This window comes from Dasypus novemcinctus, chromosome 2, assembly GCF_030445035.2.
Source record: "Dasypus novemcinctus isolate mDasNov1 chromosome 2, mDasNov1.1.hap2, whole genome shotgun sequence".
NCBI lineage: Eukaryota > Metazoa > Chordata > Mammalia > Cingulata > Dasypodidae > Dasypus > Dasypus novemcinctus.
This window is the reverse complement of record NC_080674.1, coordinates 169130567-169147611: the sequence shown is the minus strand read 5'-3', so window position 1 is coordinate 169147611 and position 17045 is coordinate 169130567. Positions and strand designations below refer to the sequence as shown.

The 17045-nt window shown below is 42.7% G+C and overlaps 1 protein-coding gene across 8 annotated transcripts in view; it reads left to right on the top strand.

Annotated features, from left to right (window-relative positions):
* The first annotated feature begins 351 nt into the window (after window positions 1–351).
* Window positions 352–17045, top strand: part of EBF1 (EBF transcription factor 1) — a 391714-nt gene continuing 375020 nt past the window's right edge. For 7 of the 8 annotated variants that reach the window (XM_004453516.4, XM_004453515.4, XM_004453514.4 and 4 more), the window contains exons 1-5: window positions 1148–1356; window positions 3381–3537; window positions 4086–4149; window positions 4795–4850; window positions 15187–15260. In XM_004453516.4, the coding sequence (XP_004453573.2) occupies window positions 1223–1356; window positions 3381–3537; window positions 4086–4149; window positions 4795–4850; window positions 15187–15260 (485 nt within the window). In that variant the 5' untranslated portion in view covers window positions 1148–1222. Of the gene's footprint in view, window positions 1357–3380; window positions 3538–4085; window positions 4150–4794; window positions 4851–15186; window positions 15261–17045 lie in introns of all 8 variants that reach the window. The other variant, XM_004453513.4, reaches the window with a different exon arrangement.

Here is a 17045-nt window from a genome sequence, read left to right as displayed (position 1 = left end):
TGCTAAGAGACCGCAATGGCCAGGACGCAGACCCAGCTCAAATTCCCGGGAAAGATACTCCCCTTCCTTTCCTCCGGCCCCCTCTGCGGCCCCGCTCGGCCCCGCTCGGCCCCGCTCGGCCCCGCTCCTCCCCAGCCCAGCCGCCGGAGATCAGCGCTCCCTGGCTCGCTACTTTGCGAGGAACTTTGGTCGGCTGGGCTAAGCCACCCGGAGAGGGATGTTAATGAAGGAGGTAGCCCAGCGCCGCCAGCCAGCCAGCTCCAGAACCGCGATTGGCTGCGGCGAGGCGGAAGGACGACGATATGCAAATGAAAGGGCGGGGCGGGGCGGCGCGGGCCCCGCCTCCTCCCTTTGGGGTTAGTGTGCCTGTGTTTAGCTCTAGGGAGAGTCAAACTGGATTCCATAGGGAAAGCCTGCAAATCACTTCTATTTTAGCAAGGAGAAAACAGAATCTCCATCCAGCAGGGTCCACCCCTCTCTTTCTCCCTCTCCTCTCTTTCTCTCTGTCTCCCCCCCTTTCTCTCTCCCTCTCTCCCCCCTCCCCCCCACCCCACTCTCCCTCTCTGGTGTATCTGTCTTCGGCAACCAGCGTCTTCCTCATCTACACGCACTGAAAGGAAAGAAACATCTTTGGTTGGGAGAGAAGGAGAAAAAAAGAGGGAGGAAAAAAACTTGCCTGGTTGTGGAAAATGACACTTGAAGTAGCAAAGCCGGCAGCGCGAGTTGAGTCTATTGTTTCTTAAATTGCCATCAGGCCTTTTTTTTTTCTTCCTGCTTCTTCAAGTGAAGGGTACCTCTACAAAAGGAAACTCCAGCCCCTCCTGTCCTCCACTGGCCTGTGATCATTACCAAAAAAAAAAAAAAAAAAAGCAAAAAAAAAAAAAAAAGCACCCAAACCAAAAATCAGCCAACCAAACAACCCCCAACAGCCAAGCATACATCTCTAATTTTTTAAAATTTTGGTCTTTTCGTTGGATTTTCCCTTTCTTCTTCTTTTTTTTTTCCTCGCTTTTTTTGGGGGGAGGGGTGTTTTCGCTCAGTTTTGAGTGAAGGTTTACATTTTTAAAAATTTTGCTTTCCAGCTCGCACGTCTTGATCTCCTAGGGCGAGTTCATCGTCTCCGAAAAAAAAAATCTGGCTGGCGTTTTTCTTTCCTTTTTTTTTTTTTTTTTTTTAATATTTTCAAGGGGGAGGAGATTTTCCGCAAGAAAAGGTTGTTTTCATGTTTGGGATTCAGGAAAGCATCCAACGGAGTGGAAGCAGCATGAAGGAAGAGCCGCTGGGCAGCGGCATGAACGCGGTGCGGACGTGGATGCAGGGCGCCGGGGTGCTGGACGCCAACACCGCAGCGCAGAGGTGGGTACCGCGCGGAGACCTCGGCGGAAGAGGCTAGCGGGAGAGCCGGGAGGCGGCGGCGGCGGCCGCGGCCGCGGGGCCGGGCCGCGCTCGAGCTCTGCTAGCTGCCGGGGCTCCGCGCGCCCGGGCCGCCTTGTCTTCGTCGCCTAGGGCCGGAGAACCAGGAGCTAGCTGCCTGAGACGAGCCGACGCTTCGCCGGCAGTTGTCCCTGCCTCGTTTGTGGCTGCTTTTCATTTTGTTTTAACTCAAAAGAGGCGTCTCACCAGCATGATGTTGGATATCTGTGATTTTATGTAATTGCTTTCTTTTCCGTGCGTTTTTCTCTTTTCTTTTCTTCTTTCTTTCTTTCTTTCTTTCTTTCTTTCTTTCTTTCTTTCTTTCTTTCTTTCTTTCTTTCTTTCTTTCTTTCTTTCCACCTTCCTTCCTTTTCCTTCCTTTCTTTCCTCCTTCCTACCTTTCCTTCCTTCCTTTCCTCCTTCCTACCTTTTTCTTGCTTCCTTTTTTGGCCTTCCTTCCTTCCTTCCGTCTCTTCCCTTCTCTTTCCTTCCTCTCTCCTCTTTCTCCTCTCACCTTCCTGTTTCTCCTCTCTTCTCTCCCTTTTTCTCTCCCCATCTCCCCCTTGTCTTCTCTTATTTCTCCTGTCTGGCTCTATCTTCTGCTCTCTCTAGCTCTTAGTTTTTCTCAGTCCGCCCAAAGTACAGCTGCTCTCAACTTTAATTCTGACATCTCCTAAAAGTCTTCCGCATCCCTTCCATCCCGGCCCCTTCCGGCCCCTCTCTCAACTCTTAGCTCCGGGACTGAAGACTGTGTGGCCTGGAGGCGCTGCCCTTGGAGGTTGACCTGGGAGAACTTTACTGGGAACCCCCAGCGCCCTTTCCGGGGGCTCCTGGTCCCAAGTGAGAAATGGCTTTTTTTTTTTTTTTCCCCAGGACACCAGCTGGGGTTAGGGAAGTGGGAGACCTGGCGTCCCCAGGCCCTATTCGACTTAGAAAGTGTAGAAGGGGAAGAAGGAAGATTAATTATATATCCCCATCTTCCAGGGGGTGGGGACAAGCGTCCCCAAAGCTGTTCCAGTCCCCATTGAGCATAAGGATGCGGGTGGTTGGTAGTGAGAGTGAGCTGGGAAACTGGGCTGGAAGTGAAAGTGTGTGTGTTGGTGGTGTGTATATGTGTGCGTGCGCGCGCGCGCGCGCCAGCGAGTGTTGGACAGGTCCGGCTGTCAGTGCCGCCGGTTCTCCGGGCGCCCCAGTCTCCAGCCTCTGGCGGGCGCGCCCAGCCACCAGCCTCGGCTGTTAGGATTTCTGGAATGAATGTACGGGATTTGTGCGGAACAGCGAAACTTTGTCAGGACACTCCCAATCCCCTTTACCACAGCGACCACCCCCGTCAGCTCTGAGTCCCACCCTCTACCTTTCTCTACACATTCTTTATTTGGCGGGCTATGAGAAAAGTGTCTTCCCGAGGTCTTGCACCAGGCGCCGACCAGGGCGCGGGGCGGTTTCCTAGAGGGTGGCTCCGGCAGCGAGCAGCCGAACTTATTCCCCATTCATTCCCACCTGCCGACGGAACTGAGACGGAAGATTCGAGGGGGTGGCGGGAACCACTTTCTAAGCCCTTCTTCCTCTAAGTGGTAAAAGATGGGCTGTCCTCCACGAACGCGGGTTCATCTCATCCACCGCCACTTTTTTCCCCCTCCCCACGTAACGCGCGTCAGGCCGGAGTAAAAACTTACAGCGTTTCCTCTCGCGTACAAAACCCAAACAAAACTTCCACGCCTCTTCGCGAGTTCGGGGGGTGCTCCCTGCTCTCGGCTCGGAGTTCAGGGACATGAGGGAACACGCGGGACCCGTCGCCAGCTGGGCCCCGGGCGTCCGAGGGGGCGTGAAGGGCGCCCACTGGGCGTTTTTGGGGCAGAAGAGGTGGATGTTTCTGGGTGCGCGCGTGTGTGCAGGGTGACTGGGGGGCGGCGGGGTCGCGGGGGGCTGCCCAGCTTAGACATCTAACTCTGCGTCTTTGGCCGCAGCGGGGTGGGTCTGGCCCGGGCTCACTTTGAGAAGCAGCCGCCTTCTAATCTGCGGAAATCCAACTTCTTCCACTTCGTCCTGGCCCTCTACGACAGACAGGGCCAGCCTGTGGAGATCGAGAGGACAGCCTTTGTGGGGTTCGTGGAGAAGGAAAAAGTAAGTGGGCGCAGCGCCGCCGCCCCTCGCCCCAGCCAGGAGAGCAGGCCCAGGCGCCTCGGCCCGCGCGCCTCCGCGAGTGCAAAGCATCCACAGTAACACACCCGCACGGGGTCCTCCAAGCCTCTTCCCGTCCCGGGTGAAGCCGGGTTCCCCACCCACGAGGTGCTTCTGCGATAAAGTTCGCGCGGGACTCCCAGAGTTAGAGGCCAGTCGGGATCCACAGTGGAGCGCTAAAGGCGCCCGGGATGAATCCGCCCACCGCCCCTGGCCACGCGCGGCTGCAGCTTCTAAAGGCCCAGGCCGGAGGCCCCAGGCTCTGAAAAGGGACGGTCCATGAGCTCCTCACGGAATTTTTTGGTAGGGTAGATAGCGCAGATAGGGTCGGGGTGCAGCCGAGAGGTCCCAGTTGGATGCAGTATCTGTTGCTTCCCGGCCTGGCTGGCTCCTTGGCACGGGGTCTCCACTTGAGGAAAGTTACCTCTAAGTTGGTCCACTCGCTCACGCGGATCTCTCTTCCCCCGTCTTTGTGTCCTGCTGCAACCTAGGAAGCCAACAGCGAAAAGACCAATAACGGGATTCACTACCGGCTTCAGCTCCTCTACAGCAATGGTGAGGCTCCCATCGGGTTTGCGCCGTCAAATGCCCGGGTCGGGGCCAGGGACACGAGGGGTTCCTGGAGGTCTAGAGCCCTGAGCTGAGCTCGGCTGTCCGGTATCCTCCGGGTATACCGGCCTTTCCCAAGTTATGCCCAAGGAAGTTTCCCTCGAGGAGGTCTCAAAGTGTCCCGGAGGTGGTCTGTCGGGCCCGCGCGTACTTGGGGCCAGGTGTGATGCCCCGGCCATGGATGGGCCTTGTTCATGCTTCCTCTTCTTCCTGAGGCCTGTTCCCTCGGCTTAGCCCAGACTCCCAACCCTAGACCTCTTGGTTCAGGGGGCGGACGGAGCCTTGATGGCTCCGGGCGAAGGAAAGGGGCTGCTGCGGGGGAAGGAGAGGGAAGCCAGGTGAGGGTCCCGCCCCACTCGCCGCTGCGGCGCTGAGGGCTGGCTTCCGAGCGGCAGAGCGCAGCTAGGCCGCGGCCTCTTTCGGGACACTAGGGGAAGAAGGGGGGGCGGTCTCCTGGCTGTGCTTCTCCAGGACAGTTGGAGCCCCAAATCCACCCTGGAGCCCCTTTCTTTCCTTTTTTTTTTTTTTTTTCCCACGAGGCTGATCCCTTCTCACTTAATTTTCCTTCGTTCCCCCACTTTTTCCCTCTAGGTATAAGGACAGAGCAGGATTTCTACGTGCGCCTCATTGACTCCATGACAAAACAAGTAAGTTTCTTAATTCCGCGCCGCAGGGCTGACTCTAGGGCTAAGAAGTTGGGAGAGTTAAGCTGGCTGCCGTCTTCCCCCAGCGGCTTTTAGGAGGGCCACAGTGAGGGGGCTGGGACTGCACCTGGGAACTCTCCGTGCCAGGGGGGACCGCGCTTCGCGCTGGAAGCGCAGGCTTCGGGAGCGCCAGGGCAGGTAGCACGCTTGCACTCGCCTCGTGGGGAGGATGGTTCGAGGCTCCTTCCCTCCAAGGGAACTCAGGCCTTTTGAATTAAAGCCACGGGGTGCCTAGTGAGGAGAACAGGGGCTGAACTTCCTCCGACCGGGTCAGAGAGCCCCAGGGGGCGCAAAAGGTGCCTAGGGACCCTGGTGAAATGTGTGGGCTGAACCTCTGAAACCCTAGTCAACCGGGTCTCTTCCGGGACACAGAGGATAAGAGGGTGGGCGGTGGAGGGGCTGGCAAAGGCAGCTTTCCCCGGAATGGTGAGATGGGCTGAGAGTGCAGATGGTCATTCCACAGATTATTTTTAAAGGGGTGGTGGAGGTGGTGGTGGTGGTACTAGACGAGGGAGCCACAATTGTTAGGGGATATCTTGCACCAGTCCTCCGGCTAGGGCCTCCACGTTTGGCAGGAAGCCAGGCAGCGTGAGGAGCTTGCACTCTTAAAGGTACATAGACAGCGGCGTTTTCTTAAGCTCCCCAACACGCGGGTGTCAAGCAGTATACACTAAGGTTGAGTTATGGTTTAAACGATACAAATATGAGCCGAGTCAGAAAAAAGTCCTGATGCTTTAATAAGGTACAGGCGCTTTTTAAATTTTTAACAAAAAAATTTGATTTCAGAATTAAATAGCTGGTTTGGTGTTTGGAAGACTTGGTAACAGAAAAAAGAAGGCAGCCTATTGGGTGAGGGAAGGAAATCAGAGCAAAAGGAAAAGAAATTCATTGTATACCAACCATCAACTTAGTAAGAGAGTTAAAACTTATTTGCGTGTTTTCATTTTATAGTATTTTCTTTGAAAAAAGAGACACTGTCTTCTTCTATAGACAGTGTCATGGGAAGTTTCACATCAGGGTATACATGAATAATAAAAAAATTTTTTTTTTGTAAGCCATGACTTAAATCTGTTGTACACAGGGCAAACTGATAAACTATTTGGATTTTAAAGATCTACTCAGCAAGAATCAATTTAATAGCAGCTAATTTAGATGATTTCATTGTGACCCCACTAAGAAACATGAGGGTATGGAATCTATTTTTTAAAATAATAAAAAATATCTACTGAAATCTCTTCTAGGCTATTTGCCAAAAATATTTAGCTTTCTTGAAGATCTATTTATTTCTTAGTTGATAACTCACAATACAACCACATTTATACTTCTACTTTGTCTTATTTTCTTTAATAGATTTGATTATTATGTACGATAATTTTCTTTCATTTGAATACTTTCTTTTATTAATGTTTTTTTTTCCCTGCCAAGCAGAAACAAAAAGCCCGTCTTCAGAAGCTGGCCTTTTTTTTTTTTTTTTTTTTTTTAAATGATATCCGAACAAAATGTCTTAAGTGAGGTTTTGCTTTCACAAATTGTGTTTGATACCCTGGATATCCTTTCTTACATTCTCATCAGAGGGGGAAAAAATGATGTGAGGAGAAAGGTAAAGTGTGAACTCTAATTTGTATTCCAAATGTAATCATTAGGATTTACTTTTTAAAAGAGTAAAAAAACCCCACAAATCAGTACATAAGGTCTGTCTGTTTGTGCAACATTGAAAACTTAAATATTAAATTATAGGCCGCATTTTGAAATGAACAATTAATTGAAAGGAACGCTGAATTTGGATGATTGAAGTAATTGACTTCTCTCTGATTTAAATCTTCTCAAAATTTTATTTTAGGCCCTCTCTAAACAAAAAAGTACCATCAAGAATTGATTTTTACCATTGTGAAATGAACCGACTTTACTTATTCTTATATGAAAATGGTGGGAGAATAATTTTTAATTTTTGTAAGGCAATATATCAAAAATCATTTTACTAACAAAATCACAGAACCTCACAAAACTGTAGCTTAAGAAATTCTGTGACTGCTTGATATCATCAGAAATTCTATCAGTTGACATGGAGAAAAGGGATCAAGAGCAAGATATTTTTAATAGTAGCAGGCATGAGAAGACATTGGCCATATTATGACATCTCACTAAAAGTTAAAATTAGAAATAAATGCATTTATTTATTTTGGTGGGAAATGACCTGAAAAAAGGTTTAAATAATTACTTGAATTTAGTCTAAAAATACCAAGAAAAAGGGATTTTTGCTTTCATAGTCACTACCTAAATAACTGCCTGCTCTGTAGCTTTCAAAACTCTGCAAAGCAATCCCTGTCCATTATCTGGTTGCTCTTCTTTGATTATGTACGGTAAGAGTTTTGGAAGTAGGTTAGCTTCCTGTGTACACAGTTAATACAGTACTCTCCAAAAAGCAGATCAGCATGGAGAAGCATAACTTTCCCTAGCTGTGGCATAATAATTTATATTTTAGCCTTAATGAGTAAAACAGTGGATTCTCATGTACCTTCAAATTATTCTATGGTAATTACATATCAAGTCTGATTTAAAATTTCTTAAATTTTAAATTTTATTCAAATATACAGTGGTCCCTTCAATTAAAAGTAAGACTTACCATAAACTGACTGATTAAATGGTTATATTGTTTCCCCTGTGAAATTTTTTAGATAAACTTAGGTTTTCGACATGTAAAATGCCGAATGGAATAATTTCAGGGATGTGATGGTTCAAATAACAGCCTAAATTCAAGTGTTCAAGCCCCCCTGTTTATTCTTACAATAGCTTTCAAATCAGAGATGCTGATCTATGTGTGTGATGTCAGATCCTTGACTTATAAATTAGGGTTAAAACTCAAAAGGAATCTTTGACATACAAAATCCCCAACTAGCTATGCATTCTGCATTTCCATAGAATGTTCCTGATCTTCTGTGGGGTTAGAGGCTTTGAGATGAAACAGAAATGTATCGAATCAACCAAGATATATTGGTATGACACAGTATTTCACACCTTTTCAAAGTGTCTCATTAGACCATTTTGGGTAACTCTTAATATTTGGACCCCACCAGGAAAGAGGAAGCTTTATTAGAAGTGAATGCCTTCTTATCCTTATGTGTCCCTTGTTACAACATGGAAGATATAATATTTTAAAAATTCGTCCACCAACTAGAAAATAAGAGGCTTGCTTTTGGGAAGGGTTGTTCAAAACCAAGTTTAGCAGGACTAAAAATAGGTTGTTTTCGTGTCATTGCTGTTTTTGGTCTTCCATTAGTGAGCATGCAAAAACCCCTGTAGGATCCAGAAGTTTACCAGTATTGTATCCCAAAGTAGTATCTGCTGCAGAAGCGCAAATGAATCGATGGGGGAGGTCTGTGGTTTAATATGCCTCATTTAGGATTTTCATGCTGTTATTAAAATATGTTTAACTTATGTGAGTTATTTTTAAATAGTTGGAAAAAAACCACAAACTTTAACACATTTACCTCTACCACCTTGCTTTTAAAAGAATGACATTTTATAATTCAAAGAGAGGGTACAAAATTCCATAAAGTAATCAAAAACAAAACATTCCCTGCCTCCAAACAAAAGCTCCTTTGGAAAGGGGAAAATAGTAGCCACACAATCCTCATATGTACAGAATTGAAGGTGAGTGGTATGGTGATGGGGCCCTAAAAAGTCCCAGCACAGTGGGGGGACTCCAAGGGACAATAATCAGATATGCTGTCAGATTTCTCTTCCCGGTTCAACTTCTTTATATATTTGTTTTGATGTTCCTGGTGCTTTCAGTTATTGATGCAAGTACATTTTTTCCCTATCGATTGTTTCATTATATCCTGCCATGGCTATGTAGATTTTAACAACCCTTTCAGTCCATGGTTCTTCATTGGTAGATAAACATATTTTTAGTATCTCAGTAAGTTCTAAAGGACTCCACTGGGATAGAAGAGAGATTCTTGCATGTATTCGGGGAAACAAACAAAAAAAGAAAGGGCAAGTTTACAGTCGGAGCCATATTTTAGCAGCTTTCTCTCTCCTTTGGTAACATGTCAGAAATGCAGGTGATTTAAATTTCCTTGCACATAAAAGAATGGAGAAGTTTGGAATTTTTATGCATGATCAGGACCTGTGTTTGGGAAAATGTAAACTCATCACAGTGGAAAATGTGTTGTTTGGAGTCTGGGGGTGAAAACAAAGCTGATGGTTTTGGAGAGACTGCCGGAGCCAGATGGCCTAGTACTTCCCCAGTCTGGCAGTCCAACTGCTCCCTCCTGGATAATATACAGCCATTTGTTCGGGGATATTTACGCTAGAGCTGCTTCCATGTGAATGTTTGAACAGCATTAAAAACGAACGTATCAGTAGTGCTGCATGTATCGAACTCATATGCCTGCATTGATAGTCTGTTCTCTGACTTTACCTGTATTGCTGAGAAGAATGGAAGGGTGTTTGGACTTTGGTGAATTGTATACAGAGTTGTTGAGCAAAAATCATTTGGACTTAGTGAGTAATTAAAGTCCATAAGCGTTTAGAACCAAAGCTAATGGAAATAGTGGCAACATCTACTTCAAGGTACACTGTTGTGAAAATTGAATGAATTCACACATGTTAAGTGCTTAAAATAGTGACTGGCACATAATAAGTGCTTAATAAATTAGCTGCCTGTAGTCTATTGTTATTATTATTATTACCCCATTGGGTTGACACATCAACTGTGTCTATTAATTAGATGCAAGTGTATCAATGAGTGAAATGTCTTTATTACTGCTAGAAAAAGAAATATTACATGGGATTGTTAGAATGATTTAGTTTTTATCATGGTGTTCGAATAATATAAGAGATTTAAGTTCTTTGAGACATAAAAGATGCATTCTAAAGAGAGCTGCTTTTGGTATGCATTCTTTTTTTTATTCAGGGCTGTAATGTAAGTGAACAGCATATTGAATATGATATCATGCCTTTGCGTCGTTCCTAATTCAGTTGTGAAAATGGGCCTGCTTAGCTACTGAGCTGAAATTACATCTTTGCAATTTGTTCACCAATAGCCAAGTTGCTAATTGAAGCAAAATTGTTTTTTATTTTTAGTCTACTATTAATGTTGGATTGCTGTTTGACACAATTGTTTAAGAAATGTCAAATTTGTAGCGTTTTCTTTGGCACAGGTTAATTTTTAAGTAGGGCTGCGTCACCTACTGGAAATTTCTAGGACCCCATTAACTAGTGCTTTTTTTTTTTTTTTTGAATGACGAGCAGTAGAACTTGGTGGTTGAATGTAATGATTATAGTGTGTTGCTATTGTAGGTGCTCATAAAATTTTATGATTCATTTTCAGTTCTTGGTAATTTGCTACCAAAGGCTCATTGACAGTCTGTATTTAAAGGACACTTCATTTCTTGGTTGAAGGAGGTGTTCTGTACATTTGTGAACTTATTCTTGAAGGTGACAAATTATGTTTGGTCTTTTATTTTGCATGTGGTAAAAGGAATAATTTATTTTCAACATTACTTTTTTTGGTTTAAATGGAGAAATAGCTTTGTTTTAGATTTTTTTTTTTTTTACAGCAAATGATGACACGTCTGCTATTGTTTAGCTGTAAACCAAGAAAGACTCCTAGTGAAAACATTTTGTTCCTAAAATCCCTTCAGATTTGGCTGAACTGAAGTCAAAAGTATTCTCCTCTCCCACCCCTCACCCCTTTTTGCAGGGAACACAAAGAGTTAAAACTATTAGAAAAGTAAACAAAGAAAAGCAGTTCTCAGTTCTCTGTTTTTCCTTTGGCATCCTATTGAAGTGTGATCCTGGTGGATGGTCACCATGCATTTTTCATTTCACTGTGTGGTCTTTACCATAGTAAGTTTCAATTAACTTTTAAATCCCAGTGATATTTTAGAGAAGCAGGGAAGAATTACACTGCACAAGATGCCCTCTAAAATAGTGGCAGCTGAAGCAGGTTTTATATATTGATCAATTTAATTCTTTCCAAAAAAGTTATGGGTTAGTTTATTATTGAGCATTTGAAATTAATGACATTTTATCTGCTACCAGAAAAATAATTTCTAGCACTGTTATCGACTTCAGTTGTGAAAGTTTAACAATTCCTGTTTTCTTCTTTCAATTATAAAAAAATGATTAAAAAACTCAGTTGGAAAGCTGAGTATTTAAAAATGATATTTTCCGTCTGCTTCTTAGAGGAACTCATTGAGAAAAGGGAGGCTGGTATATAAAAAATTAGGAGATCTGTTCTAAACATGTTTTATTTTGACAACTTGTTTATCATTTTCACCAGATTTTTAAAGTCAAGCCAAAGTTAGTGCCCGTTTACTTTTCCTTGTGTACAAGCGTTCTTGCCTGCCTGAGGGATTTATTTGCCATTGGCAGGATTAGTGTAAGCATCATTTTCTACTTGATATTATAGTTTTTGCTTCTCAGCTTACAAACCTCAACTTGATTCGCCATCAATTGATTTATTCAAATGAGATATTTTATATACTTTCTCTCCCCTTCCCGCCCATCTCTGTGGCAGGTCTCCTATCCTCACTCCTGATAAATACATTGATTTATTGAAACCACTGTTGTCTTTGTCACTCTCACAGCAGACTACCTCCTCACAGAGAGCAGGCTTATGATTTACTGTGGAGGATGAAAATAAGCCTTCTTCTTGGTGTTCCATTGTTTGGGCTCTAAACCAGCTGTCTATTAAAATGGTTTCACTTAAAATAGTCAATGCTGCTTATATGCTTCTGTGCTTTCCCAGCTGATCCAGCCCAATCTGCTTTACTCATACTCCACAGAGGCGCCTATTTAAATTAGGAAGTAAAACAGAAATTTCTCCCTAAGTTGTTGTTTGAAGAACCCTTTCCTTTTTGGCTGAAAGTCGGGGTTTGCTGAATTGTCATCCAGTCTTAACATTTGTACTGTATGTAGATGACGAGAGATTTGTTGTGTGTCTATCAGTTGGGTGTGCAAGCTAGAGGGAGGACTTAGTGGTGTTTTTAAAAAGTCTGTCTTGTTGGCACTCGGCCTCAGAGACATTCATCCAGTTAAATTGATCATATCTTCCATACTGGAGTCTCATCAGAATGGGACCAGATGACTGGTCCCATACCTTCTATATGATACTGTCTTTTGTTTTATTATTTTAAGCATGCCTCTTCAGTAACAGAAATGCTTGGGAGGGGTGGAAGGTGGATCTGCTTTTGACTGAATTCTGCTCCAAAGATAACCCCATTAATGTGGGACTCTTGTTTACTCAATTTAAAGGATTTTAGTCCTATTCCATGGCAAAGTGAAAAGACTCCCTATTTCACTTGCTTCTATTTCAGGAAAAGTCATAGAAGGAGCCTTTATGTGCTAAAAAATTATCTTATAGGAGCTCTAAGGAGAGGAAGAGCAGAAATTTCATGCCTGCACTCCTTCCCCAGACTTCCTAACTATTTCTTAGTAAATTTAAACTCATGGTTTCATTTTTCTATGCTTGAGTTAGGGAAACTCTCTTGTTTTGACTCTGTGGCCAGATGTGAAGTCACAGTTTGGTATTTGGTAAAAAAATACATTATGGAGACTCTGTGTCTTAAACAAGAGAGGTTCAGTCACCAAAGACAAAAACACATGATTTTTGGAAGTTCAGTCATCATCTGCTGTTTTGGGGGGAGTTGTGGACATATTTGCATTGCAACATATCTTTAATTGAATAACATTATGGGCCTCTGATTTCAATGGAACCAGTGACCCAATAAAAACAATAGTATAATCTAGAAGGAATCAAAGTGAGAGGGTCTGATGTAACTGATACAGTCTCCTTTTCCTCCGGCTTAAAAAACAAAACAAAACAAAATGCTTTCATTTACAGTAGGGAAAACGCCACTATTATCTGTGACTTTATTAACTGTGTTACTTTTATTAGTGTAGCATGACAAAAACTATAGTTGAAACAGAGTTTATCAAGGGTATTAAGAGAACACACAAAAATTTAATGATAATAGAATTTAGCAAATTTGCGTCATTAGAATTTTTTCAGCACCATGTTTTAGATCTAATCAGTTATTTACTGTTTCTTTGATTTTTCAAAAGTGATTGCAGTAAATAAAACTTTAGACAGTTATAGTTTTTGGCTTTCAAAATATTTCCGATTTACTTAATATATTTTCTTGAGCAGAGCAACCTGCCATGTATTTGAAAAGGTCTCTTAAGAACCCAGGGAAGAATCATTACTGTGTGCTAAAATTAGTGGAAGAAAATTTGAGGTGTGACAGGATATTAACCCAATCTGGATTATGTCCCCAGAAGATAGCTATAAATTGGACAGGGTAAAATAGTAACTTGACAGTGGAGAAACTTGTGATCTCAGGTGGATGGCAGAGCCCATCTTCATCAAACCATCAGAGTTACGTCTCCAGGGCAGGAGGTAGCCGGCAGCATGCTTTGATGTACTGAGAAGAACTCAGTATCACCTCTCTGTGATATCCCCTCCCCAAAATGCAGAACACTAATGTAAGCCTGAGAAAACACCCGCAAACCCAAACTGAGGGATGTTCTGCAAAAAGCAGGCCCAAATGCTTCAAAAAACAAAACAAAAAAACCCCGATGTAATGAAATACAAGGAGTCAGGAACTGTTCCAGATTAGAGTAGACATGACAACTGGAAGAAATAATTGAGACTGCAGTTTTGTTTTGTTTTTTTTTTTCACTATAAAGGACATTATTGGGTAATTGGCAACATCTCAATGAGGGCTGTATTTTAGGTGATTTTAGTGTATCAATGTTAATCTGGTTTTGATAATTGTACTGTGATTATGTAAGAGAATTTCTTGTTTTCAGAAAATACATGCTGAAGTATTTAGGGCATATCTGCAACTTACTAGTTAGTGATTCAGGGAAATAAAAATAGAGAATAAAGAATAAAGCACATGTAGTAAAATGTAAACATTTGGACAATCCAGGTAAAAGGTATCCTGGAATTCTTTATGTAGTCATGCAACTTTTTTGTAAGCCTAAAATCACATCAAAATAAACTTTAAAAATGAAGGTTATGAAAGACTAACCATAGAAAAAGATTTCGATAGGCTAATGGTAGAGAAATGTTTTCTTCTCATGAAGTCCTCCTCCTCATTTTTTAATTTGTTGCTATTTTGTTTTGTGATGTGGCTATATATCATAACTGCAGCCCTCTCAAGCTGGGCACATCATTTAGCAGGTTCTGAAAGTCCCAGTTCATAAACCCACCACAAGTTAGTCACTGCCGTGTCTTCATGTACTAAATTCAGGATGGTCTCTGGTTAATTTAAGTGGTTTTGTCACCAAGAAATTGAGGGTTACCAAAATGTGTGAAAGTAATTTCATTAACAATTTGAAGCTGTGTTATATTAGTATTATGCAGTGAGACAGTGTTAAATTAGTTAAACTGTATCCTGATGCAGAGTAAGGCTCTACTGACCAGCAGGTTGTTTTTCTTTGGCCCAGGTATTAATATGTAGATCCATGAAGAAACTAAGGTTCCAGGGCATCTTCTTGGTGAACTTAAGCAAAATGCACATTATAAAGAGCAGACATAAACATCTTGGCTGGTGAGGTAGTTTGGGACTCCTGGTTTTGAGAGTCAGAAGTAATTCTTTTCAGTTTGCGAAGCTAACTCTATGGTGTCAGCCCACACACATGCAGCATATGCCGGCAAAAATGACTGTTTGGGTGGGTGTACACCCTGGGAGAGCACATGTTTTCAGCCTGTTGGTGGGAAGAGGGTTTTCCCTGATTGATGATTCATCTCACCAAAGACACAGTTACTGAATGGACTCATTTGCCTCATCCTCATTTGTTCTCTAGTAGTCACCACTAGAACACTCAAAGTTCAGGCGGAAAGCAGGAAAGTGAAGATAAATATATAATTGAAATCAAATCCACGTGCTTTTCCATTTTTAACAGTGTTTCAATGTGCTAAACCTTCTGGGTTTTTCCTCCGTATTTATTAGATTTATTTTTATTCCATATTGAACAGAGAATTGTGGTTGTCTTGACGACAGAAACCCCATCCCACACACTGACCCAAAGATGTGCATCATAATAATGTGATCGACAGGGCAGAGAGGGACAGATCCCAATCCAGGCCATTTGGGTTGATCCTTAACAATGGATCTTGAAGCAATCAGCCCAGTGAGACCTTTGGCTCCCAAAAGCTAATTCGCCACCAGCCATGGGACAGAACTCAAAGAAACTCAGTTGTGATAGTTTGATTTCTGCTACTTGGTTTGATTCTTAGCTAAAATTGTACCTTTGTTTACAGGCCATAGTGTATGAAGGCCAAGACAAGAACCCAGAAATGTGCAGAGTCTTGCTCACACACGAGATCATGTGCAGGTAAGAAATACCAGGTTCTTTTCCTTTAATTATCAAAAAGAAGATGAATTTGTACCTCAAATCTAGGTGAATGGGGGTCTATTTTTGGGTACACATTTATCTTGCTTGTTTTAGACAATCTAAAAGAAACCATGAGATGTAAGTGCTTGGTAGTAAAGAGTCAGGCATCGCAGTGGTTCTCAGTTACTTATTAAATTTCATCCTAAAAAACTTGCATTTCCCTTTTGATAGCACCCTGATAATGGACACAAAAACAGGGCCTTCCCATTTTTCCTTCCAGTAGAATGAAATACAATAGAACCCTTTTAGTGTTAATATATGCCCTCAGCTGCATTGCTGGTAAAATGAGTAAGAATTCTTTTGGTGTCAGTCGAGGCCTCCATTTAGGCAAGATTTGAGAATTTAGTTCCCCTTTTGAATTCTCCCACTTAAAAGTATGACATCTGTACACAGGCATCATCATCCTGTAAGTTGAGCGTGGCTTTGTCCCCCTTGCGTCAGGTCTCTTAGTCTTAGTTACCTTGTATATAACTATGACAGTATAGCTAATGTTTCTCAGAGGCAGTGAACTCTGGGAAGGATGGCAAAGAGGAGTTCCTGACAGACATGAAAGTTCACGTCTCTCACAAATGAGTGTCTTTATTTTTTGCCAGTAATTGGACCAAAGCTACAATGGAAAACAGGCAAGCAGACCAAATTCGCTGCCAGGCCTGCACATGGGAGAGAGGAGACCAGCCTTCTAACTTGCAGCTTAGGATTCTTATTTTTCTTAAAAAACACAGGCACTTTGCTCCTCACATATTCTGAGCAACTGGATAAAGCAGGAAGACGCCACTTTGCATCAGAGGAAGGCTGCTAATTGCTTTGTGAGCCATGCGGGCTCTTCCTGGCATGTTGGGTACCTGACTATTCCTGACCGGTCCATGTGGGGCTTCACTGTCTCCCTGTAGTGTGGGCTTTTTTCCCTCCTGCTGGGCCCGTGGGGAAGGCAATCTTAAAACTCTACAGGCGGAAAGAAAATAGAAAGGGCTTAATCTGCTTCCTTAGTGAAATTCCAAATACTCACTTCTATATATATAAATATGAATGTATATAAAAATTCCTTTTTAAAAAACGTATTTCTAATATTGATTTCCAACATAAGCAGAAGTTTTATAAATTTTCATTTCAGTGACTTGTAAACTTATTAATTAGTCTAAACACAGGTTGTTTTTCTCTAACTTTAAAACAGTAGCAGAACCCAAAATTGTGGTGATGGACTTCTTATATTACTGGGCAAAAATCTGTGTCTAGAACAATCGTACAATTAAAGCTAGTTGCACATTTTGGAATTAAGTTCATGAAATCCACTTTGAAAGCATTAAAAAATGACCCCCTTTGCATTATTGTTTTTCTGACCATTCCACTATTTTAGCTTCTTACAATTAGAATGTCATTAGAATGAATTTTCCATGTTCTGCTGCATATGAGTCTAGCAAAATAAGAGACAGGAAAATGGATCTCAACCACAGGCCAACTCATATCTATATATCACAGATTTGCATCTCATATCTGCACATATTTGGACTATGCTAGAAATGATTCTATTCTTGAAACACTTAAAGATATATTATGCCTTTCACATATAGGCCTATCCTCTATTAATGCAGTTTATATTTCTCTTGTTTTTAAAATTCATTGGTCCAAAGTACTTTATTATGCTGGTTGGTTTGCTTTACTGCTGATGTTCTTTCTATTTTTCAGAAGCATAAAAATAGCAAAAATAAAATTCTCAAGGCACTGAAG